At 39.9% G+C, this 27,971-nt stretch overlaps 1 protein-coding gene, 1 long non-coding RNA gene and 1 pseudogene across 2 annotated transcripts in view; 2 read left to right on the forward strand and 1 right to left on the reverse strand.

The window, feature by feature from the left end:
• Positions 1–297: 297 nt before the first annotated feature.
• Positions 298–27,662, reverse strand: LOC133097923 (uncharacterized). The gene is made up of 4 exons (XR_009702087.1): positions 27,615–27,662; positions 26,563–26,836; positions 10,590–10,644; positions 298–635 (listed from the first exon to the last, which is right to left on the reverse strand). It is a non-coding gene; the product is annotated as an uncharacterized LOC133097923 (long non-coding RNA).
• Positions 17,346–17,445, forward strand: LOC133098503 (U6 spliceosomal RNA; annotated as a pseudogene).
• SLC1A1 (solute carrier family 1 member 1) overlaps positions 27,197–27,971 on the forward strand; it is a 73,019-nt gene continuing 72,244 nt past the window's right edge. The window contains exon 1 of the mRNA XM_061200390.1: positions 27,197–27,768. Coding sequence (XP_061056373.1) covers positions 27,678–27,768 — 91 coding nt within the window. The 5' untranslated portion in view covers positions 27,197–27,677. The remainder of the gene's footprint in view (positions 27,769–27,971) is intronic.

A 27,971-nucleotide genomic window follows, 5' to 3' on the forward strand; every position in this document is an offset into this window, starting at 1 on the left:
TGCCAGACAGACAAAAACACAGATAATCACTGCACTAGATCCTCTTAATGCCCAGTCCAAGATTTCTTCCACAGCTCCCTATTATCCCAATCTGAGCGGCTACTTGATTGTCTACCTTCAGATTCTTGATGTTTTATCAGAATAAACTCTGATTTGGGTTGTTTATCATAATAAAGCCTTTGATGTACAGTTGGAAATAATTCATTTTAAATTGGCAGGACCATGGACAGCACCCAAGTTTGCACCATAAATTCTTTTTTTTTAAATTTATTTATTTTACTTATTTATTTTTGGCTGTGTTGGGTCTTCGTTGCTGCGCGTGGGCTTTCTCTAGTTGCGGCGAGCAGGGGCTACTCTTCATTGCGGTGCGCGGGCTTCTCATTGCGGGGGCTTCTCTTGTTGTGGAACACGGGCTCTAGGTGCACAGGCTTCAGTAGTTGTGGCGCGCGGTCTCAGTAGTTGTGGCTCGCGGGCTCTAGAGCGCAGGCTCAGTAGCTGTGGCGCACGGGCTTAGTTGCTCCACGGCATGTGGGATCTTCCCGGACCAGGGCTCAAACCTGTGTCCCTTGCATTGGCAGGCGGATTCTTAACCACTGCGCCACCAGGGAAGCCCCAATACCATAAATTCTTATCATCTGAAACAGGAAGAAATCTTTGCAACATGTTAAAGCTCTCCAAATTTATAGATAAAAAACTAAGGTTATTACGACTTGTCCAAGATTTTAGAGAGCTGAAGATCAAATCTAAGTCTTAAAATCCAGGTCCCTTTGCCCTATACCCTGCTTTCCCAACACATTATGATAACATGGTAACATGGGGGAAAGGGCAAAGGGACAAATATAGGAGACAGTAGTGGACAACTCTTATTTCTCCCTTTCTAGCATGGATCTCCTCTTATTTTGGTAAATATACCTCTATTTCTGTTTTGGAGAACTACCCTTCCCCTACTTCAGTGAATATATCCTGCTTTCCTCTGGTCAGTGGGTGTGATGTGTCCCAGACTGGGCCTATTAGGTTCTCGCTTCCATGATTTCAATATGAGCAGGGTTACTCAAGAAAGAACATATAGTAGGAGGAGACACATTCCCTTGCTGGCATCCTGAAGTGGATCTTCCAAATTTGAAGAAACTTTTATTTCATATAACCTAACCTGTGCATATGTGAAGATAAATATTTTTTATTTTATTCTTTTTAATATTTATTATAGCTCTTCCTTTATTCTTATACCATTCACCTCTCCAAAGCTATCAAGAATTAAGCAGTGTTTAGTGTTTTTCCACTTCACCTGGTAATTTATACCTTTACCCAGAGTCCTGGAGAGATAGTGCAAAGTAGAATTTAGCTCTGAGATAATAATCAATTTCTCAGTCTAAAATAGAAATATTAAAAAGTCTACTTATAATGAGCCTTAAACCTGCCTCTGTGACATATTCTAAAGTTATTTATTCTTCTACATGGGTGAGCCCATAAATTGCAGAGTTTGGATTCATTTGTATTTCATTCACAGCTTGTGTGATATTGCTTTCCATCTTATAGTCTTCAGTTGCCCTGAGTTCATTTAAAATCCGTCACCACACTCTTTGTAGACAACTAAATAGCATTATCCACAATTTGTTGATGGAGAGATTATTAATAGAATTTACATAGCTGTATGTAGCCTCAGTGAACAGAATGGGAGTGAAAAGACAAGGAAGAGGAGAAGAATGAGGCATCTTGTGTAGTAGAAAGAGTCTGGTTGAGGGTCAGACTTGGCATAGTAGGGTTCTAGTTCTAACTCTGTCACTAATCAAGTTATCCTGGGTCGATCATATTTCTCTGGGTGGATGAAATTGCCTCTAACATTCCTTTCAACCTAACATTGTAGGATCTCTCCAGTCATTCATGCCATTAATTTTATAAAGTCTACTCTTTATCATCATAAATTGATCAATAATGGGGTGCACAAAGGCTATGTGTTGCTTGTACCTTTTCAGATCTTGAAAATGTGTATTTATAAGGAAAGCGATTGCACCCTCTGCAGATATTTAGCAAGTTTGGCAGGAAATCATTCACATTTGACACCCTCTGTGTCCTTGTTTCAAGTGGATTTTGGCACTTACATCTTTGGCCCTGTAATCATATAAGGGATTTGAACTGCAGAAATGCCTGGTATGATGCTGGATTAAAAATCCAAGACCTGGATTCTGGCCCTGTAGCTCCTTCTGTATACATGACTATGGTGTACAGTACTTGTTAGGACTCTGGTGGATACAGAAACCCTACTCAAGGCCACTTAAACACCAAGGTCCATAGATTCCATGGGAGAACTGAACCACCAACCTGCAGGAGATCAGAAATGCACCTGAGCACCTGGAACAATCAGGGACTCAGGCTCAGTCAGGACTCACATTTCACCTGGTCTCTGCTCCTCCCAGAATGCTGGCTTTGTTCTCTTTTTTTCAGACTGGTTTTCTCTGCCTTTCTCAGCTCTATATTGTTACATTTACTTATTCACTCAATAGTTGTTGCCTTTGAGCCTGACTGCATGGCAGGCACTGTTCTAGGCACTAGGGAAATAGTAGTGACAAGGAAAATGTCTGCCCTCAGGGAACTCGTGTTCTCGTGGAGTGGAGAAAGTCACAGAACAAACGAATGTACGAATAATATATAAGGTAGTGTTAACTGCTATGGAGAAAAATAACCAGTATAAGGAGTTAGGGAGTGCTGAGTGGCTGTGGTGGTAGTGGTGGTGTGTGTTATTTTATAAAAGTGGTCAGGGAAAGTGTTCTAATATTTGGTTATATATGAACAAACCATGAAGTTAGGGAGAAAGTAGTAAGAATATTTGGTGGAACAGCAAACACAAAGACTCCTAAGTGGGAACATACTCTTGACATGTTCAAGGACAAGCAAGGGGCCAGTGTGCTAGAGTAGAAGTGGGAGAAAAGAAGAGTGCTAAGAGACACGATCAGAAAGGTAACAATGCCCAGACCATATAAATCCAAGATCATTGTAAGGATCTGGGTGTTTACTCTGGGATGGAAAGTCACTGGAAAATATTGAGCTGAGAAGTGAAAGGATCTGATTCATGTTTTAGTAGAACCACTCCGGCTGCTGCATGGAGATGAAACTGTAGGGGGGCAAAGTGGAGGCCTGGGGCCTATTTAGGAGGCTATTTCAATAATCTAGATAAGATATAACGTGGTAGAGTGGGTAAGAAATGGTCAGAGGCTGAATATATTCTGAAGGTAGTCAACATTATACGCTGAAGTACTGGATGTGGAGGTAAAAGAGGAGAGAACCAAAGGTAGCCCAAGATAGAGAGTAGAAGAAGCCTGGACTGAGCCCCAGATGTCTTCAACTGTTGGAGATTGGGAGCTGGGAACAAATCTGCAAAGAAGGCTCAGAAGGAATAGTCAGCAAGGTAGGAGGAGAAGCAAGAGACAGTGATATCCCACAAGCCATCTGGAGAAAATGCAGGAAGAGGAATTGATGACCATGCTAAATGCTGCTGAATGGTGGGGAGAAATGAGGCCTGAGAACTGACTACTGGATAGGACCACAGGGGGTCATAGGTGACCTTGATAAGAGCTGTTTTCAGTGAAATAATGGAGACAAATGTTCTAAAAGCTGTACCACTGAAGAGGTGCTGAATTCTCAGTTTTAGTTTTTAAAATCCTAAAGATGGACCCTGATTAATGTGGCTCAGATCAAGCACTCACCTTTAGACCAATAAACTATGACCAAGGGGAAGGGTAATTTGATGGGTTAGTGGTAGACTGATCAACAGTGGGGGTTCTCAGGCTGTAAGGTAGGAACATGGGCACCTAAGATATATGTGCAGATGGAGAAAGGGGGAAGGAAGGAGGAAGGGGAGGTCACCAAGGCTGTCCCCAACACTGTGTCTGTAACTTAAACTTTAATTATAAAATGGGGTTAAAAGTCCCAGTTTTACAGAACTGGTGTCAAAATCAGATCAAAAAAGAGAATGTGATGAATGAACTCTGCACATACTGTAACTTCTATACAAGCATGATAGGTTACCACAACAAGCATAACTGGTTACCATCATGATGACAAAATGGAAGTGCAGACCCATGTGGCACATCTTCAGGAATCACTCCCTGGCCACATTGTGCCCCATAAAGAAGCATATATATTTTGAACAACTATAGCTGGATGTTCTGGCTAGAAGAACACAATTCTTTTCCCCAAGTTTAAACACTGGGAGCTCTTAGGAAAATGTACTCCTACTAGCTCTCAAAACAGAAAACTGAAAAAGCCATCCCAAGAGTAGCATAAGTCAAAAAAGGCAGAAAGACAGAAAGAAAGGAAGGAAGAGAAGAAAGAAGACTGAAGAAAAAGAAAAGAAAAGAGAAAAGAAAAAAAAAGAGAAATCACTGGCAAGGAGGGAAAGGGAAGAGGCAGATAAAAGAGGGAAAAAAAGTTGATTTCATTTATATATATTATTCTATTTATATGTTATTCTTATATATAAATACATGTGTATATATACATTTATATATGTACATGTGTATATGAATAGATATATGTATATATTCATAAATGTGTGCATAGGTAGAGGGGTATGTAATCTGTCCACACTGGACTATGAAGAAAAAAGTTTAAATTTTATGTCCTCCTCCTAAATCATATAACTGAACAGTAAACTGCTTGTTATACTGCAAAATACTGTGTTTACTAGTAATATAAATCAATAAGAATGAAAGACAATGAAAAGTAAAAAAAATTAAAACTAAAAAAGAAGAAGAATCCCCTATATGCATTTGGGATTTGTCCTTATTCTTTCTTTCTATTTCTGACAAGGCATTTCAAATCTGAAGTCGTTTAAAGATAAAAGAGGTCTTGAAGAGCACTAGCCCCAAATGAGCCCAATTACTCCATGACTGTATGTTACGTGCTTAAGGGGGCTTATTAATTCTTTGATATGAAATGAACCCTATTTTAAGAAAGGTTTGAGGAAACTTCTTTCCTATCCTCAGAGAATTAATAATTTTTAAGAACTGCTAAGACCTGTCTGACTTCTTCTCTGGGAATTGTATTTTACCAAATCAGGAATTCTCTGACAAGTTCAGAACGTGAATATGTTACTCTTTTTCTGTGATATTCTCATCTTCTAAAATGAACCACACAGGGACTTCCCTGGTGGCACAGTGGTTAAGAATCTGCCTGCCAATGCAGGGGACACAGGTTCAAGCCCTGGTCCAGGAAGATCCCACATGCCGTGGGGCAACTAAGCCTGTGCGCCACAACTACTGAGTCTGCATTCTAGAGCCCGCGAGCCACAACTACTGAGCCCACGTGTCCCAACTACTGAAGCCTGCACGCCTAGAGCCCATGTTCTGCAACAAAGAGAAGCCCCCGCAATGAGAAGCCTGCGCACCACAACGAAGAGTAGCCCCCACTCGCCGTAACTAGAGAAAGCCCGCGTGCAGCAACGAAGACCAAACACAGCCAAAAATAAATAAATATAAATAAATAAATAAATAAAAAATGAACCACACAAATCAAGATAAAAGACGTTGAAGTTTTGAAACCTCAGACATAAAGTGAGTTAGTATCAGATTAGACTTTATTCTCTTCTGTTTTTCCTTTATAATCATGCTTATTACTATGTCATCCCTATATACCCAAGAGAGATAAATTCCCATGATGTTTCTCTTTTTTAATATAAATTATCTATACTTCTTCCATAGGGGATACATTTTCCACTTAGGACACTTAAAGAACTAATCTCATAAGAGCCTTTAAGACAGAGTAAAATAAAGAATTAAATTGTTAAAATGTCCATACTAGCCAAAACCATTTATAGATTCGATGCAACCCCTATCAAGATTCCAATGGCAGGACTTCCCTGGTGGTGCAGTTGTTAAGAATCTGCCTGCCAATGCAGGGGACACCAATTTGATCCCCGGTACAGGAAGATCCCACATGCCGTGGAGCAACTAAGCCCGTGCACCACAACTACTGAGCCTGCGCTGTAGAGCCCATGAGCCACAACTACTGAGCCTGCGTGCCACAACTACTGAAGCCCACACACCTAGAGCCCATGCTCTGCAACAAGAGAAGCCACTGCAATGAGAAGCCTGGGCACCGCAACAAAGAGTAGCCCCCGCTCGCCGCAACTAGAGAAAGCCCATGCGCAGCAACGAAGACCCAGAGAAGCCAAAAATAAAAAATTAAATTAAATTAAAAAAAACGAAAGATTCCAATGGCAATTTTTACAGAAATAGAAAAAAAAATCTTAAAATTCATATGGAACCACAGAAGACCCTGAATAGTCAAAACAATTCTCAGGAAAAAGAACAAATCCTGATTTCAAACTATATTACAAAACTATAGTATTCAAAACATTATGGTATTGGCATAAAACAGACACATGAAACAGAATTGAAAGCCCAAAATTAAACCCATGCATGTACAGGCATCTCATATTTGACATGGGAGCCAAGAATACTCAATGGAGAAAAGATAGTCTCTTTAATAGCCGGTGTTGGGAAAGCTGAATATTCACATGTAAAAGAATGAAAATGGACTCCTATCTTACACCACTCACAAAAATTAACTCTAAATGGATTAAGGACTTGTAAGACCTGAAACCATAAAACTCCTAAAAGAAAACATAGGGAAAAAGCTCCTTGACATCGGTCTTGGCAATGATTTTATGGATATGACACCAAAGCACAAGTAATGAAAACAAAAATAAACAAGTGGGACTACATCAAACTAAAAAGCTTCTGCACAGCAAAAGAAACAATCAACAAATGAAAAAGCAACCTACAGTATGGGAGAAACTATCTGCAGACCATATATCTGATAAGGGGTTAATATCCAAAATATATAAGGAACTCATACAACTCAAAGGCAAAAAAAAAACAAATAATCCAATTTTAAATGGGCAGAGACCCTGAACAGACATTTTTCCAAAGAAGATATTCAAATGACCAACAGGTACATGAAAAGGTGCTCAATCAGCATCACTAATCATCAGGGAAATACAAATAAAAACCACAGTGAAATATCACCTCCTACCTGTTAGGATAACTATTATCAAAAAGACAAGAGATAACAAATGCTGAGGAAGATACAAAGAAAAGGGTATGTAAACTGGTGCAGCCACTATGGAAGACAATATGGAGGTTCCTCAAGAAATTAAAAATATAACTACCATGTGATCCAGCAATACCACTTTTGGGTATGGATCCAACAGAAATGAAATCACTCTCTAAAAGGGATATGTGTACCCCAGATTTACTGCAGCATTATTTACAATAGCCAAAACATGAAAACAAACTAAGTGTCCACCAATGGATGAATAGATAAAGAAAATGTGGTGCATATATGTATATATACAATGGAATATTATTCAGCAATGAGAAAGAAGAAAATCCTGCCACTTGTGAAAACACGAATGAACCTTGAGGGCATTATGTTAAGCGAAATAAGTCAGAGAAATACAAATAATGTATGATCTCACTTACGTATGGAATCTAAAAAAACACAAAAAACAAACTGAAATAGAAACAGCAGATTGGTGGTTGCCGGGGGTGGTGGGGTGGGGGAAATGGGTGAAGGTAGGTACAAACTTCCAGTTTTAGGATTAATAAATTCTGCGGATGTAATGTACAGCATGGCGACTACAGCTAACAATACTCTATTGTATATTTGAAAGTTGCTCAGAGAGTAGATCTTAAAAGTTCTCAGCCCACACAGAAAGAACTGTAACTATGTGAGGTAATGGATACGTAATCTAACCTTATTGTGGTAATCATTTCACAATATACACATGTATCAAATCATTACATTGGACACCTTAAACGTACAGAATGTTGTATGTCAATTATATCTCAATAAAGCTGGAAAAAAAGAGTTAAATGTTCTCAAACTGGTATTAAAATTAGTAAAAGTAATTTTATCTCTCTTAGTTACAGACTAGATTCCCTACACTTTGAAATGCCACTCTACTCTTTTTCCCAACTCTCACTCAGATTTTAACAGTGTGTGTCATAGGTGTTATTAGTTTGAATTCTTTGCTGCCCCTCCTTCCAGGCCCCTCCCTCTGGAAGGTTATACATCCCTGACCCCTTGACTTCAGGGTTGGTCATGTGACTCGCTTTGGCCATTGAAATATGAGAGAAAGTAATGTGTACAATTTGGGTAGAGCTTTAAGAGCCATCACATGGCTGCCATCTTCTCTTTTCCCTGACCACAAGACCAGCAATGTTCCACCTAGACTACTCTCTTACTGTGGGTCCTATAATGAAGACAAATTGGAGCTGAGCTTAAATGGACCCCTGATGGATACACAGCATGAACAAGAAATAAATGTTTGTTGCTATAAAGCTCTGAGATTTCAGGGACCATTTGTTACTGCAGCATAACTTAACCTGACAGAAAGTGCTTTATAAATTATTTTACACATTATGTTTATGTAATATAAGTATTATAATAATAGGCAAAAATTATAAGATCTCCAAACTTTCTGGGCTCCTAATTTTCTGGTAGAGTTTTTAAAAATGAGAATAGCAACAAGAGTATGCCAAGTGAGTTGGAAAATTTGTGTTACAAACCAATAATTCTTAGATTATTTTTGTCCATGAACCACATTGTTAATATTACATTTATTTTAGGTCAATAAAAGGACTCCCCAGGGCTGAAGGGGTCTTGTCATTTTATAAGAGGAACTCTCAGAACACACCTACTAGACCAGACTACTCAAGTGTAGTCTGTGATCTTTTCTTCATAATTCTTCAATGAGATAAGCCCAGAAATTAGGAGTGTGTGTTTAGAAGCTGTTATAGCAATTTGACATTACCAGAACATCCAAACTCAAGGTTATTCAAATTGTCTTCTTGAGTGAGGTAACAGAACAGTGTGTGCATTGTCAGAATGATGTGGTGAGTCACATGTGGCACAAGCTGCATACTAAGACTGGTCTTCCACAGATCAGACACACACACACACACAAATCCTGGCTCTTCACCACAGACAATTTGAAAAGCACTGACCCAGAAGCTGCCTGGAAGTCATCAGAACAATCATTGCACTTAGCATGATAAGAAACCTAATACAGGACCTAAACCACACAGAAACACTATAAGCAAAGTTGAACTGTTCTCTTGGGAAAATCCATGTCCATACTAACAATCTTCCTGACATTTTCTGTCCCACTGGAGATTTATAAAGGCAGACAGTAGTAATAACATTTCTTAATTACTCACTGCGTGTGGAACACTGTACAATTCTCAGGTTATGAAATACTGTGTCACAGAATGCAGAATACATTTTCTCTTAGAAGCAATTTTACTAATGGTGGGGAGAATCCTAGCCAGCTGATTCACTTTGCTATAAAGCAGAAACTAACACACGTTGTAAAGCAATTACACTCCAATAAAGATGTTTAAAAAAAAAAAGTTGACTTGATCTAAGAAGTAGCTGAACTCTATAATTTTTTATACTAATTTAACTTGTGGGTCTCTAGAACAGAAATTAAGGTGGTAGGGTAAGAAGGAGGGGAAAGAGAGAAATTGTTAAACTATGCTAAACTTTTCTTTTAGACTCTCTCACCTTCTTTTATTATCTTCTATTTCTCCATGCCTTCTCAGCCAACCCTCTCTCCTCTTATGTTCCCCTAGTCTTCCAAAACATACCACTCATTAAAATTATTTCATTCCCTTTCCTTCAGTGTAGGCAATTTCAAGTATTAAGGAAATAAGTAGACTGGATTATTTTACACTTAGGTGTAGATGACTAATGGCCTCTTAATCCTTCTAGAGGTATCTGTCTTTTTTAGAGAATATGCTTATTTTAACTCAAACCTCAAAGGGGAAGTAAAAGGAAATGAAAAGAACATGTTTGGGAAAATAGAGGAAACTATTCTAGGTCAAGGAGGCAGGATGACTCTTGTCCGAGTCACCTCCTCCCAATCACTTCCTGCTTTTCACAATTTCCCCCCTTTTTCTATTTCTTACATAGAATCCCCAAGTTTTTTTCATACTGACTCTCAACACTAAAAATGGAGGCGGTCATTGGTAAAAAGGAATCATTTGTACATGGGCAGTTTGCATGAGTGAGAACTGAGGGAGGAAATACACAAATAGTTGGAAGAGAAAATATTTGGAACACCATAGATGTTGAAAGCTGAAATCAGAGACCTTAGAGATTATCTGACCCAGTATATCCCTGAAAGACAGCAGGCCCTGGGCTCAGAGTCTTCAATAGGCAATGATCTCTTTGTAGCATTTAAATTAAAACAAATTGTTTTGTTTTCTTTTTTTTTTTATTTTTACCATGATCGTGGAAGGTGGTGTTGATTTTCAATTTGCGATAGTGATAATTTTCTTTTAAAATACATTAATTTAGGAAAAATAAAATTAGTTCAAGGAAAATCTTAGGTAAATAGTGTAAGTGGTACCTAGATGTGGAAAAGAATTATGAAGGTGGTATGCAGAATCTTGAAGCTGGGGAAACAGTGATCTAGCCTGAATGAAATTCACCTTGAATTTAAAACTGAGGAGAGAGATATGCATGCATATGGGGGGAAGGGGGCAGGGGAGGACCCAGAAATGGTATTAAGATAACACACAAACCTGTCTTCTGTAGGTGGTGTAGTTAAATTCCTCCAAACAGCCCCATGTGCAGGAACTATAAAGGAATGTTAGAGCTTATAAGCTGCAGTGACACATCACTTAGGAACCTCTGTTATATTTGCACACTCACCCTACAGCATTACCAGAATCAGGGCATCTTTTTACCTCTTCCTCCAGGAGACAACCCTTAGGGATTTCCCACTATTTATAGATTTTCAGCACATGTTTCTATTTGTGGCCAGAAAAAGGATAATCCCATAAGAATAATACAGGAAGTTTACACATGATATTGTATACATTTTTAGTCTAAATAACAATAATAAACAACAATTCAGCATGATCTGGCTTAATTCAGGTGTTGCCAATAACTATGAGCATACAGTATGAATTTATGCTGAGTCAGTGTGTAAGAGTTTTAACCATTCATGTGAAATAGCTTTGGTTGAGCTCAACAAAGGTTTATTAAAAGCCAAAATATGTTCCAAGAATTGTGCTAGGTGTTGAGGAATCATGATCAAAAAGACTCAGTCCCTGCCTCCAAGGCATCCACAGTTGTACAAATTAAATATGAGCCATGCTATATTGATGAAATTTTTCATAGTTCATAAAAGTTTCACTTTGGATTACTTAATACTTACAGAAGCAATGTGATGTAAGATATTACTGTTATCCCCACTTTACAAACAAGAAAACTAAAACTTAGTCAAGTTGACTTGCCCAAGGTTGTTAACAGCAGTATCAGTAAGCAACAGAGAAAAGTCTTGAACCCAAGAATCCTGCTTCCAAATCAGCCCTTTTCCAGCAATACCAGCCACCTGAAATTATTTCTCTCACGTTTCTGCTTCTGGCTGTAATGAAGCAACATGTGCTCCTGTTGAGAACAACTTGAAAAGCCAGAAAAAAATACAAAAATGAAATCTATTTAAAGGCAGTAAGTCTATCTGACATCATTAGAAAATTGCCTTAGCAGCCACAATTTTAGAGTACAAGATCAGAGAGATGAGGGAACCCCAAAAATGTGGTCTACCAGCCAGAAAAACGGTGTAGAAAAACAGTGAACCCAAAAGCTAGTTCTACGTGGGGGGGATTGATAAATTCACAAGTTCCTACCCAGACTGATCAAGAAAAATATGAAGAGAAGACACAAATTACCAACATGAGGAGTGAAAGAGAGGACGTCACGACAGACCTAAAAGACATTAAGGATATAAGGATATATTATGAACAACTATTATTGTGATAAATAACACAGATGAAATGGACACATTCATTGAAAGACACATATTATCAAAAATTGACCCAAGAAGAAATAGAAAACTTGAACAGCCCAATATCAATTAAAGAAATTGAATTCATAGTTAACAACTTCCACGAAGAAACTCCAGGCCTAGATGACTTCACTGGTGAATTCCATCCAACATTTAAGGAAAAAGTAATACCAATCCAAACACATATTTTTGAGAAAATAGAAAAGGAAGAAACACTAAATCATTTTATGAGGCCAGTATTACCCTGATTCCAAAAACTGACAAAGACATTAAAAGAAAATAGAATTACAGAACATTATCCCTCATAACATAGATGTATAACTTCTTAACAAAATACTAGCAAATTTAATCTAACAATATATATTTATTATATTGGATAATATATATCCAATAGGGATAATACGTCATGACAGAAGGGATTATCCTGGGGATATGTGTTGGTGTATCATTCAGGGTCTAACCAGCAGAGAGAAATCACACAGTAATTTAAATGGGGAAAGTTTGATTTAAAAAAAAATCACTAATTCAACAGGGGAGCAACTATAAATATATAAAAAGAATGCTAAAGAATAAACTAGTCCTGACAAAAGTACCCAAGGATGGACAAATTTAGAAGGTCCTTTCCCCAAGGCTGGGACGCAGACCCAAGTTGGAGAAGATATAGTTATAGCCCACTCGACAGTGAAAAAGTTCTCTGGGTTGCCCAGGCAAGAACTGGTCCACGGTTACCAGGCAAGCAAGAAACACCCTCCCAAGGTTCAGATGGGCCAAAGCTGGTATGTGGGCATGAGGAGGGAGTTCGGCATTATGAGCCCAGTCACTAAAAGGGCAGCACAAGGCCTGGACCATGAAGTGTCTGCCCTGGGCCAGAGTAGGATCTAAGACAAAAACAAACACGTTCTTCGAAAGAGAACATAAAATAAAGATACTTCCAGACAAACAAAGACAAAGATAGTTCATTGCCATGAGACCAACACCACAAGAACTATTAAAGGGAATTCTTCAGGAAAACGAAAAATGATCCCAAGCCAAAATACAGAATGCAGAAAGGAATTAAGAGCACCAAAAAAGGTAAATACATGAGTAAACCTAAATGAATATTGACTATATGAAAAAAATACTAGCATTACTACTATTAATTCTGTCTTGTGGGGTGTTTATGTAAAATTAAAAATGCATGACAACATAAACATCAAATGTAAACAGAGTTAATATGTTCTAAGGTCTTATCATTATGTGGGAAGTGCTAATTTATATTAGACACTAAAAGCTCAAGAATGGATGTAGCAATCTCCAGTATAACCACTAAGGGAATAAAGATTGTATACCAACAAGTTGATTGGAATGATAAAAAATACTTGATTATACATATATATATACATATATATCTATTCTTTCTCAGATTCTTTTCCATTATAGTTTATTAGAAGATGCTGAATATAGTTCACTGTGCTATACAGTAAATCCTTGTTGGTTATCTATTTTATATATAGTGGTGTGTATATGTTAATTCCAAACTCCTAATTTATCCCTCTCCTTGCCCTTTCCCCTTTGGTAACCATAAATTTGTTTTCTATGTCTGTGGGTCTATTTCTGTTTTGTACACACGTTCATTTGTATCTTTTTTTTTTTTTTTGGCTGTGCCACGCGGCTTGTGGGATCTCAGTTCCCTGACCAGGGATGGAACCCAGGCCCTCAGCAGTGAAAGCATGGAGTCCTAACCACTGGACCACCAGGGAATTCCCGTCATTTGTATCATTTTTTTAAATTCCACATATAAGCGATATCATATTTGTCTTTCTCTGTTTGGCTTACTTCACTTAGTATGATCATCTCTATGTCCACCTAGTTGCTGCAAATGGCATTATTTCATTCTATTTTTATGGCTGAGTAATATTCCATTGTGTGTGTATACCACCTCTTCTTTATCCACTCATCTTTCAATGGACATTTAGGTTGCTTCCATGTCTTGGCTATTGTAAATAGTGCTGCACTGAACATTGGGGTGCATTATCTTTTCAAATTATGGTTTTCTCCAGATACATGCCCAGGAGTGGGATTGCAGGATCATATCATAGCTCTATTTTTAGTTTTTTGAGGAACCTCCATACTGTCCTCCATAGCAGCCGTAGGGAGCTTGTTAAATTAACTATGCGTTTATTCACACAGTATAATATTCTGTAGCAGTTCAAAGGAATGAGGAGGATTTCTTTACAATAAGACCTACACAAAGGAGTACTGAACAGAAAAAGGAATGAGGAAGATCTCTGTACGTAACACTGAGTGAGCACCAGGATAAATGAAAAAAAGTGAGGCCTAGAACAGGGCTTGTAAAATGTCACCTTTGTGTAATAAAGGGAAGGAGAATGTAAATATAAATATTTCTTTCTATTTCCTAAAAAGAAGCAACTAAAGGATAAACCAAACAGTAAGAGATATCTGCTAATTGTTACATATGGTGGGAGGTAGGGGAGTAAAGGAAGAAAGGAGATGGAGAATTCTCTGACTGTGCTGTTTTACAGTTTTGACTGAACTATGTAAAAGTTTTACATATTTTAAAAATTATTGAATTTTTAAAAACCAATTTCTAAAATTTGAAAACCACTTCCCTGGTGGTTTTCCCTGGCGGTCCAGTGGTTAAGACCCTGAGCTTCCACTGCAGGGGGCACGGGTTCGATCCCTGATGGGGGAACTAAGATCCCGCATGCCACGCAGTGTAGCCAAAGGATAAAATAAAAAAAAAATTGACACCAAATGGAAACCTATGATTCTAACTGTGTATCAAATTGATGGCATAAATACACAGGGCAAATAATTATTTCAAGTGACTTTTTTTTAATTCAATTTTTTTATTCAGGTAAAATTCACATAACATACAATTAACCATTTTAAAGTGTACAGTTCAGTGGCATTTAGTGCATTAACAGTGTTGTGCTGTTTTATTATTTTTGACTCTTAGGTCGTTTTCCTTGGAATTCTACCCATGGATTTTTTTTCCTTCTAGTTTTGTTGAGGTATAATTGACATACAGCACTGTATAAGTTTAAGGTGTAGAGCATCATGATTTGACTTACATACATCATGAAATGATGACTACAATAAGTTTAGTGAACATCCATCATCGCATAGAGATGCAACATTAAAGAAATAGAAAAATATTTTTTCCTTATGATGAGAACTTTTAGGGTCTACTCTCAACAACTTTCATATATAACGCACAGCTGTGTTCATTGTATTTATCATGTTGTACTTATTTATCTTATAACTGGAAGTTTGTACCTTTTGACCACCTTCATCCAATTCCTTTTCCCCCACCCCCAATGACCACAAATCTGATCTCTTTTTGTATGAGTTTGTCTGTTTGTTTTTGAAGTATGATTGACCTACGACACTACATTAATTCCTGGTACCCAACATAATAAATCGATATTTCTATACATTTCAAAATGATCACCATGATAAGAATAGTTATCATCTGTCACTAAAGATATTACATAATTATTAACTATATTCCCCACACTATACATTTCATACCTGTGACATTTACTTTGTAACTTAAAGTTTGTACCTCTTAATCTCCCTCATCTATTTCTCTCATCCCATCCCCCCAACCCAAGGAAACACCTGTTTATTCTCTGTATCTATGACTCTGTTTCTCTTTAGTTATGTTTGTTGAGTGACTTTCAAACACAGAAATTTGACTATATATCCCTTGTGGTATATATCCAGGTGACAAAAGGACCACAAAGAATTCTTAAGCTGCTTTCAGTGGTCTTATTATTAGAAGTAATATTGATACTTTTTAAAAACTATTATATATACATTATAGGATTAGGAAATAAATACTTCAATTAATGTCTTTGGGAACCACGATTTTCGAAGTAAAGAAAAAATTGATATGAGTAAAATCAAAGAAGTTTAATCAAAATTCTGTAATCTTAAATTTGAATTGATTCACACCCATTAGGATACCTACTATTAAGACAACAAGTATTGATGAGGATGTGGAGAAACTGGAACCCTTGTGCTTTGCTGGTTGGAATGTAAAATGGTGCAGCCAATGTAAAAAATGGTATGGCAGTTCTTCAAAATATTAAACATAGAATTACCATATGATCCAGCAATTCCACTTCCAGATATATACACAGAAGAATTGAAAACAGGGACTTGAACAGGTAATTATACACCCATTATCGTAGCAGCATTATTCACAATGGGCAAAATGTGGAAACAACCCAAGTGTTCATCAACGAATGAATGGATAAACAATATGTGGTATATACATCAATGTATACATAATTCACCCTTAAAAAGTAAGAAATTACATGCCACAACATGGATGACCCTTGAGGACGTTATGCTAAGTGAAATAAACCAGCCACAAAAGGGAAAATATTCATAAATATAGTAAGTAGAATGGTGGTTTCCAGGAGCTGGAGGAAAAGGGAGTGGGGAGTTAGTGTTTAATGGGTACAAAGTTTCAGCTTAGGAAGATGAGAAAGCCCTGGAGACAGATGGTGGTGATGTTTGCTGAATAATGTGAATGTACTTAATGTCACAAACTCATACATTTAAAAATTGTTTACATGGTAAAATTAATTATGAGTATTTTACAATAATAAAAAAATTGTACAGGAAACATCAGTATGAACTCATTATATACTTGTCTCTTACCATGAAATATGTATTTCTGAGGGCTGTCCACTAAAAAGGTCTAGAAGCATTGACAACCTAGTAGCAATGAGCTCCCCCATCACCAAGATCATAGCTTCTAAATACTATTCTCCACCAAGAGGAACCCAGACTCTTTTGAGAAATGGCTGATTCTAGCTCCAGGGCAAGAAATGTAAGAGATGGCCTTGGGACATCTTGCTGAGCCAGAAAATAAGGACACTATGGAAGACAAATAGTTCTGTCAAAAGGACACAGGAGTCAAAATGAAGGGGCTCCCATTGACCAAAGATGGGACAATTTGAGCAAGGAAAAGAATCATGATTATAACTGACTGAAACACATAAAACCATCCACAACACATAAATCCATGTGTTCATAATAATACTAACAAAAAATAAGAAAACAAAACCTCATCAATCACCATTGGATGTTTCTAGTGTACCAATTCATTACTGAGAAAACCAATAAAGGGAGGAAATTAAGCATGAATCCTGCCTTTTCCATACAAACTCTATTTCAGGGTAACCAAACAGTTGATGAGGTAGAAATTCTTCTTACGGAAGAATCTCAGCAAATGTGTTCAGAAGGAATGATAGAATTAGAATGAATTAAACAAAATGGTATTAAGCAACCATCACCAACAGATGCCAAAACAATATTCAAAAGGGTTGACGGGTGAATTTATCACGGATGAATCAGGCTGGCAACATCAGAATCCACTGTTCAATCTTAGCATTGCTAAACATCAAACCTCCAGATCTAATCACCAGCTTAGAGGAAAGAGTGGAGGTAGAGAAACAAATTCATTGCCACCGTGAAGAAACACATATACTAAAACTGGAATGATACAGAGAAGATTAGCATGGCCCCTTTGCAAGGATAACACACAAATTCGTGAAGCGTTCCATATTTTAAAAAAGAAAGGAAAAAAAGAAACAACCAGCCAAATCCAGAATATGGGGAATTTTGTAGGACAAATGACCCCTCAACAAATGAGATAAGGAGCATCTGTTGTAGAATAAAAGAGACTATGCAAAATTAACAACCCAGTGTAATGTGTGGACTCATTTGGATCTTGGTTTCCAGAGCACTGTCCTCTGTGTTTCTGGTTGGAACTTGCCCTGTGGGCCTTCTTGGTTGAAATCTGCTGCTGTGAAGATGTATTTCTGTCCTTTCCTCTACTTTGTTAGAGCCAGAGCCTATGGGCATCTACCCACAGCCTCCGTCTCACCTCAGCTATCACTAAGTAACAAATAAGTGAGTCTCTCTGCATGAGGCCAGTTCACATGAGTTCCCCCCAGACTCTAAGAAGAGCCCCCTCATCCTGCCATGACCATTCCGTGACTCTTAGCTCAGCATCCCTGCCACCAGGAACAGAGAGTGGTTGAGAAGTGAAATCTCAGAGCCTCTTACTGCCTGATCACACCGCCCTGCCACATTTGCATTGATGTATTTGCACCCCAGGTTGGTAAGGGAGAGCCTGGGAAGCAGCCTCCTAATAGGGAGTAGGGGACAGCTGCCACCCCCTTTTCTCTAACATAAACCCCCTTCCTGGATGAAGTCTGCCTGGAGAGAGAAAACAGGACCAACATCTCTCCTTCTCTCCGTTTCTTCCTCCCACCATTCCCTTGACTAGAAAGTGGTAAGTTTTTCTTCTAATTCCCCTATGTCTTAACCTCCTGCTCCAGTAGAGTGACAGCTGCTATAGATAGAAGAGTATCGTTCCTACACTACAGGAAAATTCTGTGAACTGGATCTTTTGAAATTCTAGTGGGGAGATGAAGGGATGTGGAACATTCTTTCTCACAATTATTATTAATATTATTATTATTTATTATTATTATAATATATAACGCAGAAGTGTAATGTTAGTAACTTTTTTTTTCTTTAAATTCCTTCTATAACAAATCCTAATCTCCTAAGCATATGAACACCTTGGCCTAGCAGGGCAAAGAACATATGCTCAGAAAGGAAAACGAAAAAAGCACATTAATAACTTTCATATCACAACTCTTATACACACGTGCGCACACACACAGAGACTTACTTGGAATTATAATATGCATATTTTAAGTTTTATCTTTTTAGGTTTAAAAATAATAAATGACTACACCTTCATTGTAAAAAGCAACCCACCCACTGTTTATTACTTTTGCCATCTCAAAACATAGTTGTATGTGTGTGTTTACATTTTCCCATGTAATTTAATATTCTGCTAAAATATGCTTTTCAACCCCTGAATGGTGTTCCATTGTCCAGTGTATTTTTACACACTTAATCAATCTTTAGCCAATCTACTATACTAGACAGTTAAGTTGTTTCCAACTGAGTTGGGATGAACAGCCCTGTAGTACTTTTTTGGTATAAATTTCTAGAGGTAGACTGGTTGAATTAAAGAATACAAACACTTTTGATGGAAAGATTACAAATTGCCTAATTATCGTTAGAAAAATCATAGCATTTTCCAGGTCCACCAGCAGTGTGTGACACTGCCCATTTTTCCATACCTTCTCTAAGTTTATAATTAAAATGTTAAAACTATAAATTTTATAATTGTGAATTTTAAAATATTTTATGCTATTATATACAATGGAATATTACTCAGCCATAAAAAGGAACAAAATTGAGTTATTTGTAGTGAGGTGGATGGACCTAGAATCTGTCATACAGAGTGAAGTAAGTCAGAAAGTGAAAAACAAATACTGTATGCTAATGCATATATATATGGAATTTTAAAAAGTGGTACTGATGAACTTAGTGGCAAGGCAGGAATAAAGACACAGACGTAGAGAACAGACTTGAGGGCATGGGGGGGAAGGGGAAGCTGGGATGAAGTGAGAGAGTAGCATTGACGTATATACACTACCAAATGTAAAATGGATGGCTAGTGGGAAGCAGCTGCATAGCACAGGGAGATCAGCTTGGTGCTTTGTGATGACCTAGAGGGGTGGGATAGGGAGGGTGGGAGGGAGGCTCAAGAGGGAGGGGGTGTGGGGATATATGTATACATGTAGCTGATTCACTTTGTTGTGCAGCAGAAACTAACACAACATTGTAAAGCATTTATACTCCAATAAAGATGTGAAAAAATAAAACAAAATATTTTATGTTAAAATATCTTTGTTCAGCTGGTAAACAAATATTGGTTTAAATGTTCATTTCTTTGAGTACTAGTGAGATTGAAAATTTTTTCATATGTTTCAAATATGTATTGACCATTTGTATTACTTTAAATGATATCTTCAGATGAGAAAATTGAGGTTCAGAGAGATTAAGTGATTGTTCAAGGACACACAGCTTCTACGAAGCAGATAACTTATTTTTTTCATATTTTAAAATGAAACAGAATTGCTCTTCAATTTTTCAGAGTAAGCAATAAAGCCTATGGGGCAAAGTTCTGTTGAATCCAAGAGTTCAAGGATATCTAACTAACATGTAAGTCTCTTCAGGCCAAATCATCTTTATAAAATATTGCTTGGAGAACTACTGTGAAGATTTAATGAATTACAGTTCTTTTACTCCTTCATTTTTAATTCCAAGAGAAATTCAAATCAAGATTGGAAGATAAAAAGGAGATTGCTAAAAAGGGCATCTGAATATGCTGACAGCATCTTTCTTACCATCTATCAGTCATGAATGGCTGCACAGCTGTAGATGCTGAAGGAGACTCTGGTACCCATGACCTCCTTCTCCCCATTACCACGGCCTGAGGACAAAGCATCTAACTGCATATGTTTTATGGTGGTAGAATGTAACCAGCATACTATTTTGAGAGACGCTCAGAAGCTGATGCCTTACTTTTTGTTTCTGAATGCCCCTTTCCATTTCTATCCCAATTAATATATAAGGCCAGGTTGTCACCTGCTCATTTAACCTTGTGTGGCAAAGTCGAAGTCTCCTTTCTTTAATAACTAACAAGAGAGTCCATGAGTTAACAATTTAAAAGGGGGGTGGGGAACAATAACAATAAAGGAAATGGCATAGTTAATTAAATGGTAGAAAGAAAGGAAGGAAGGGAGGGAGGGAGGGAAGGAGGAAGGAAGGGAGGGAGGGAGGAAAAGAGCAAGCAAGCACACTGGCAAAATGTAATCTAGTAAGAACTGGCCAAAGGTGTATTTCAGCAGGATGAGGAATGTGAGGGACCTGGAAAAAGGGAGATGTTAACATCTACTGGAGGGGGTAAAATTCTAACACTTCTTTCTACTTGGCTTTAAGATCTTATCCCAGGAGAGTGAAGTTTTTGTTCCAGGAGCTGAGTGGTCAAGATCCCCTCAGGTAGAGTTTACAAGGCAAATGCCTCTTCACTCTCGTTGAATTTGTGATCATTTGTGTCCATGACTATCCCAGGCTAAAAAAGTAAGAAAGAATAGAACTTGAGCACTAGGGATCTCCAATTTCCCCCCTTCCCAAAGTGATGCTTCCTACACCATTTCTTGTCTTAGGCAGAGAAATCACATAGAATTATTAAGTTCCAGTAGCAGCAATAGGGAGAGGATTCGAGAGTTCAACCACTGCCCCATAAAATGTAGGCAGTTTCCACTTCAGCACAGCACTGTAGGACACCATAGTGTCTCTTGGATGTGAATGGAGGGATTCTTGAAGATCTTGCATAAAGTAAAATTCATGTAACTCAAGAGTAATTTTCCCATAACAATTCTGTATTTGTTCCTCATATAAGGGGTGGTGGTTTAATGCAGCAGTCCCCAACCTTTTTGGCACCAGGGACCAGTTTCGTGGAAGACAATTTTTCCACGGACCGGGGTGGGGGTGGGGTGGGGGGGGATGGTTTCAGGATGATTCAAGCTCATTACATTTATTGTGCACTTTATTTCTATTATTACATTGTAATATATAATGAAGTAATTATACAACTCACCATAATGCAGAATCAGTGGGAGCCCTGAGCTTGTTTTCCTGCAACTAGATGGTCCCGTCTGGAGGTGATGGGAGACAGTGACACATGAACTGTGTTGCTGAAGTCCAGTCTACTCTGTAATCTCGTTTTGGTTGCTGTCACTGCAGAAAACCCTGCTTCACAAAGATAGGATGTTGGAAATGGAAGCAGGCTTTTCAGTGCTTTTGCAGCAATCTCAGGATATTCCGCCTTGACTTTAATCCAGAACATATGGAGATTTGAAGTTGTCTCAAACATACTTTTAAGGCCACCGTCATTTGTGATCTCAAGCAGTTGATCCTCTTCTAGCACAGACAAAGTCGATTCACCTGGCTTATTCACAAACCGGTCGTGGATCCATTCCTTCCCAATTCGGGGGTCTTTTGTGGTTGGGAAGTAATGCTCAAACTCTTGAAAGCTGAGATAGGTGATCATGCACCAGCTGGGAGAAAGAAGGCCCTGGCTCAGTCTCTTTCAAAATCTCTGCTAATGTTTGAAACATGTCAAAAATCCTAATGTTCACTCGTCGTCCCCATAATTCCAGTTTGGCTTTTTGAATGCAGCCACTTTACCTGCTGACTTGAACACAGTTGTCATTCTCCCCTGAAGTGACAGATTGAGTTCGTTGAGCAGGTTGAATACGTCACACAAGTAAGCAAGTTTTGCGACACATTCTGTGTCACTGAAATGTGCTGCCAGGGGTGACTGTTTTTCTAAAAGAAATCTCTGGAGCAGCTCTCATAACTCAAAAACTCTGGCCAGTGATCTAGCTTTAGAAAGCCATTTCACTTCTGTGTATAAGAGAAGACGTGTGTGCTCTGTGTCCATCTCCTCACAGAGCTGCGCGAACAGACGTGAGTTAAGGGCATGTACTTTAATGTCGTTGATAATTTTAATCACATCCTGCAAAACACTGTTAAGTTCAGGTGACATTTTTTGGCTAGCCAGTATTTCTCTACGGATGACAGAGTGCGTAGACTCACATTCAGAAGTGACCTCTTTGACCTGAGTAGTGAAATCAAAAAGCCATCCAGTCATGGCAGCCACTCCATCTGTGCATATACCAACACAAAATGACCAATTCAGTTTTCCTGATATGTAATCATTCAAAGACTTGAATAGTTCTGCAGCTGTGGTGTTGGTTGGCAACAAAAGTTCACATAACATGTCCTCATGCACATCCTCCTGAAAAATATATCGCACAAAAACAAGCATTGTTGCCTTGTTGTCAACATCGGTAGGCTCATCAACCTGGACTGCGTACCACGGTGACTCATTAATCCTCTCTAACAACTGTGCCTCAGTATCCTCTGCTATTTCATCAATTCATCTAGTTATGGTGCTAGCCAAAAGAGGAACACGTGCCACCTTTTGAACTGCAGCCTCTCCTAAAAGTTCATGACAAATATCCTTAGCAGCAGGCAGGATCAACTCTTCATCAATAGTAAAGGGCTTCTTAGCTTTAGCAATGCAGTTAGCCACTAAGGACCATGCTCTCGGTGCAGACACATTTGATGAAGTGGTGGCCTTCAATAATTGCTTCTGTTCTTCGTGTTCACGTTTCTTTCTTTTGAAAAACTCCAAAGGCTTGTCTTTTAATGCAGGGTGCTTGGTCTCCATGTGACGAAGCAGTTTTGAAGGTTTCTTGGCTTTATTAGAGAGCCGGTCACCACATATTATACAAAGCAGGCTTGGAGAATATGAATCACCTGTTGCAATGAACCTGTAATTTAAGTAGGACTCTTGGTATTTTCTTTTAAATGCCTCTTTCTTTTTGTTGGCAGTCTTAGAGTCTTCTGCTGTCTCATCATTGGGGCTTTACCCCTCTTCAAAGAAGCTCTCCAGTGATGTTTGTTTTTTACTCATTTTGGCTAGGGTTAGCTTGTGGGCTTACCAAAACTGTGACTGAGACAAGTGTACAGTGTGGGAAAGAGGCATGGACGGAAGTGGTAAATAAAATAATGGGTGGGCCACGTGTGGACTAAAATAAGTGTCGGATTCTGACTTAAAGCCTGCCACCAGATGCAGCTGTACAACTGAAGTACTTCAACTCACTTGCCACTATAAAGCCTGCCACCAGATGCAGCTTAATTGTCACTTGCCCCTCACTGATAGGGTTTTTTTAAAAAATTAATTAATTAATTTATTTATTTATTTATTTATTTTTGGCTGTGTTGGGTCTTCGTTTCTGTGCGAGGGCCTTCTCCAGTTGCGGCAAGCGGGGGCCACTCTTCATCGCGGTGCGCAGGCCTCTCACTATCGCGGCCTCTCTTGTTGCGGAGCACAGGCTCCAGACGCGCAGGCTCAGTAGTTGTGGCTCACGGGCCTAGCTGCTCCGCGGCATGTGGGATCTTCCCAGACCAGGGCACGAACCCGTGTCCCCTGCATTGGTAGGTGGATTCTTAACCACTGTGCCACCAGGGAAGCCCCACTGATAGGGTTTTGATATGAGTCTGCAAGCAATTGATTTATCATGGTCTCTGTGCAGTCAAACCTCTCTGCTAATGATAATCTGCATTTGCAGCCGCTCCCCAGTGCTAGCATCACCATCTCAGCTCCACAACAGATCATCAGGCATTAGATTCTCATAAGGAGCGCGCAACCTAGATCCCTCGCATGCACAGTTCACAGTAGAGTTCGTGCTCCTGTGAGAATCTAATGCCACCGCTGCTCTGACAGGAGGCGGAGCTCAGGCGGTAATGCGAGCGATGGGGAGAGGCTGTAAATACAAATGAAGCTTTGCTCGCTTGCCTGCTGCTCACCTCCTGCTGTGCGGCCCAGTTCCTAACAGGCCATGAACCGGTACCATGAACCGGTACCGGTCTGTGGCCCGAGGGTTGGGGACCCCTGGTTTAATGCAGAGTTTGTGCATTTAGCTTGAGCAAGACCACCTAGTTCAATCCTTGATCCTTCTCTTAATAATGGAGGGAACTTAAGCAAGTTACTTAACCTCTTCTTGCCTCAGATTCCTCAGCTGTAAAATGAAGATAATAATAATACACAACATCTCACTTGATTCTTCCAGCAGCCCCATGAGGTAACAATAGTCCCTACTTCATTAAGTTGTTGTGAGGACCAAAGTAGTTACTATGTATAAAGTGGTTAGAAGGGTGTCTGGCAAATGTTAAGTGTATTATAAGTGTTTGCTTATTAATTACCTTTTATTACCAGCTAAAGTGGACCTGCCATGTAGCAACAGCATAAACATAGTTTATAATTCACTTGGCCCACGTGCTTTGAACTTCTTCGATTCTTGACTTTTAATTTAGGAGATTTTAATTATTTCAAAATGAGTGTGTATGTTTAGACTCTATTTTTCTTTTTATATTGCACTATCCTAAAACTGCATAATTTAAATAAGCATAAAATGAATATGTACTATATGGGCTTTAGGTGTGAAAGTACAATAGATTCAGGGTCCACTGATTGTAATTCTAAAGGCAATTACTATTGACCAATATACAAGGGTTCTAGTAATTGTGCAATGTGCAGAGACGTGGATGGACCTAGAGACTGTCATACAGAGTTAAGTCAGAAAAACAAGTATCGTATAATATTGCTTATATGTGGAATCTAGAAAAATGAACAGATGAACTTATTTGTAAAGCAGAAATAGACACAGACGTAGGGAACAGACATATGGATACCGGGGGGAAAAGGGGGGTGGGATGAATTGGGAGATTGGCATTGACATATATACACTACTATGTATAAAATAGATAACTAGTGAGAACCTACTGTATAGCACAGGGAACTCTACTCAGTGCTCTGTGGTGACCTAAATGGGAAGGAAATCCAAAAAAGAGGGCATATATGTATACGAATAGCTGATTCACTTTGCTGTACAGCAGAAACTAACACAATATTGTAAAGCAACTATACTCCAATAAAAATTAATAATAAAAAATATGTATACAAGGGTTCTTGTGGGTGTGAAGTGGCTCAGGATGTGTTCATGACAGGCAGGCAACGAGAGGAAGTAAAAAGATGCCTGTCCAGGTTGACCCTCAAGTAAAACTCATGATGACACTTGTATGCCAGACACTGTTCTAAGTCTTTTACATACATTCTTGTATTCAGTTCTTACAATACCCTCATGAGATAAATACTATTAATGCCCACATTTACAGATGTAGAAACTGAGACACAAAAAATTTAAGCAACTTGCCCAAGGTAACCCAGCTGGTAAATGGTAGTGCTGGGATTTAAACCTAAATATCTTACTCCCAAAACCCAGGTGTAATTATCTCACTACATACACCTCAAAAAATTGTGATGTACAAAGTCTGCTTAGATTCTTCCATGTTTTTCTCTTTAGGGCCTCTTTATTTCTTAAATACAGCCCTATCCACAACTGTAATGGGCACAGGTATGCTTATGGTAAACACTTTAGAAAATACAGAAAAATAGAAAGCAAAAAGATTCAAGTAATAATATCACCCAAAAATGACCACTGTTAAAATTTTGTGTTTCCTTCTAGACTTTTTTCTAAGTACATGGTTTTGTTCTATGTTTGTTTTACACAGTTGTGATCACATGATATATACAATTTTCATCTTCCGGTTTTCCCTCATACTATGACATGTGCCATCCTATGCTATTAGAAATTTCATAAACTTCTTTTATAGACGCTGCATAATGTACAGTTGCATGGCAGTTCCATAATATATTTACCACTCTTCACGTTGAACATCTGAGTATTTCCAGCGTTTTTACTGTGGGATGGATGTCTTGGACACGTTGGTGTCCCTCTAGCTTTCCTTCTCTCAAAATTTATTTTTTGGAAAGGAGCTGATAAACTCATTCATACTAAAGTGTACATGGTTCATAAAACTTATTTTCTCTTCAAGGACACTTCTGTCAATTTAAGCCAAAGGAATGGAGCTCTAATTGTGAGGGGTTAGTCACCAGAAAATCTAGCTGGGAGATTCCCCCACCCTCCCCAATCAGAGGAGACTCTACAATAGCAAAAAGGTGCAGGGCTGACTTAACGTTAGGAAAGCTGATGAGAAGGCAGACTGGAGCTGCAGAGGTGGTGGCGTGGTAAAAGGGAAGGAAAAAGTTTTGTATAAGCGAGGGTGAAAAAACTGGGTAGAAGAATGGAAGAGAATTAGAAAATTCACTTAGCTGCACTTACCTAGTTTCTCCACCTCTCCTGTGTTTGCCTTTCCAAAGCATCTGGCCTTAGGGATGGGCCCGGGCCCGCCCACCTTCTCCTCAGAACGGCTCCGTCGGGTTCTCAGTCCCAATTATTCTGCCAAGTCTCACAGCTTTGGGGCCTTGGGCGGCCACAGAGCCAGTCGCAAGGAGCGGCAGTGAAGTTCTAAGAGGGCCCATTCCAAGCCCTGGGTCCACAGACCATCCTGTGGGAGCGTCACCTCCCTCGGCTTAAGGAGGAGAGTTAATAATACCTGTGGGGGCAGGGGAGTTAGAGGCCTCGTGTGAAAGTTCACAAAGTCCTGTCCTGCTCACCGCCCCCCCCCCCAGCACTCTTTTTTTCCCCCTCCTCCTAGACGCTTCTAGGAGGCTTTCCAGGCTGCTGGCCAATCCGAGGCTGCAGTGGAGAAGCAAATGGGACCCAGGACAGAACTCAGTTGCCCCCGACTCTCCCCACTGCGGTGCTGCACTGGCAGTGGCTGGTATGGAGAAAGAGGAGACGTGCGAGTGTGCCGAATGAAGTCCAAACCAAAGGGGCCAGCGACTCCGCCCCTCTGGATTAGGGAGAGGAAGAAACCATAAATCCGAAAACCTAGCCTGACCAATTAAATTTGAAAAAAAAAAAAAGCGAGAGGCTCCAGCCTAAGGCTGGAGAGGATAACAGCGGTCCCTGAGTAGTCGTCCCCGCTGCAGCCACAGCCTGGGCGCCTTCCCACGCCTGCTCCACCGGGACCCCCGGGCGCACCACGCACGCACGCACCCACCCGCCCTCCTCCCTGGGACGGCCGTTCCTCCCTTTTTCCTCGCTGGTTGGCCGCGGCGCCGCAGGGCGCGGCGGCGGCAGGAGGAGCCGGGCGCGCTCGCCACGCACGGCCACCGAGCTAGCACGGGCTGCAGGCGCGGCGCGCGAGCTCAGGTGGCGGCGGAGGCGGCGACGGCGGCGGCGGCAGCGGCCAACGCACACCCTCTCCCCAGCGCGCCCGCATCCCTCCTGCACTGAGCCGCGGAGCCACCGGCGGTCCCCGGGCTCACCCGGCCGAGCCCCACGCACAGGAGCAGCCGCCTCTGCTGTGGTTCCGAGCCCGGGCGCCAGCCATGGGGAAGCCGGCGAAGAAGGGACGCGACTGGAAGCGCTTCCTGAGGAATAATTGGCTGCTACTCTCCACCGTGGCTGCGGTGGTGCTAGGTGAGCTGCGTGGCGGGTGGGCGACGCGCGCACCCTCACGCGCTCCCAGAGCCCAGGCCGCGTGCGGGGCGGGCGGGTGCGAGTGTGGGCATGGCGCTGGCGCACCCGGTGCTCGGGTCCCTCGGCTCCCCCTCGGCCTCGGACACCACGCGGGGGCTTACCCTCGAGGGTGTTGATTTCTGCGTGCAAAGAACAAAGCTCCT

Source organism: Eubalaena glacialis, chromosome 9 (genome assembly GCF_028564815.1).
Source record: "Eubalaena glacialis isolate mEubGla1 chromosome 9, mEubGla1.1.hap2.+ XY, whole genome shotgun sequence".
NCBI classification, from domain to species: Eukaryota; Metazoa; Chordata; class Mammalia; order Artiodactyla; family Balaenidae; genus Eubalaena; species Eubalaena glacialis.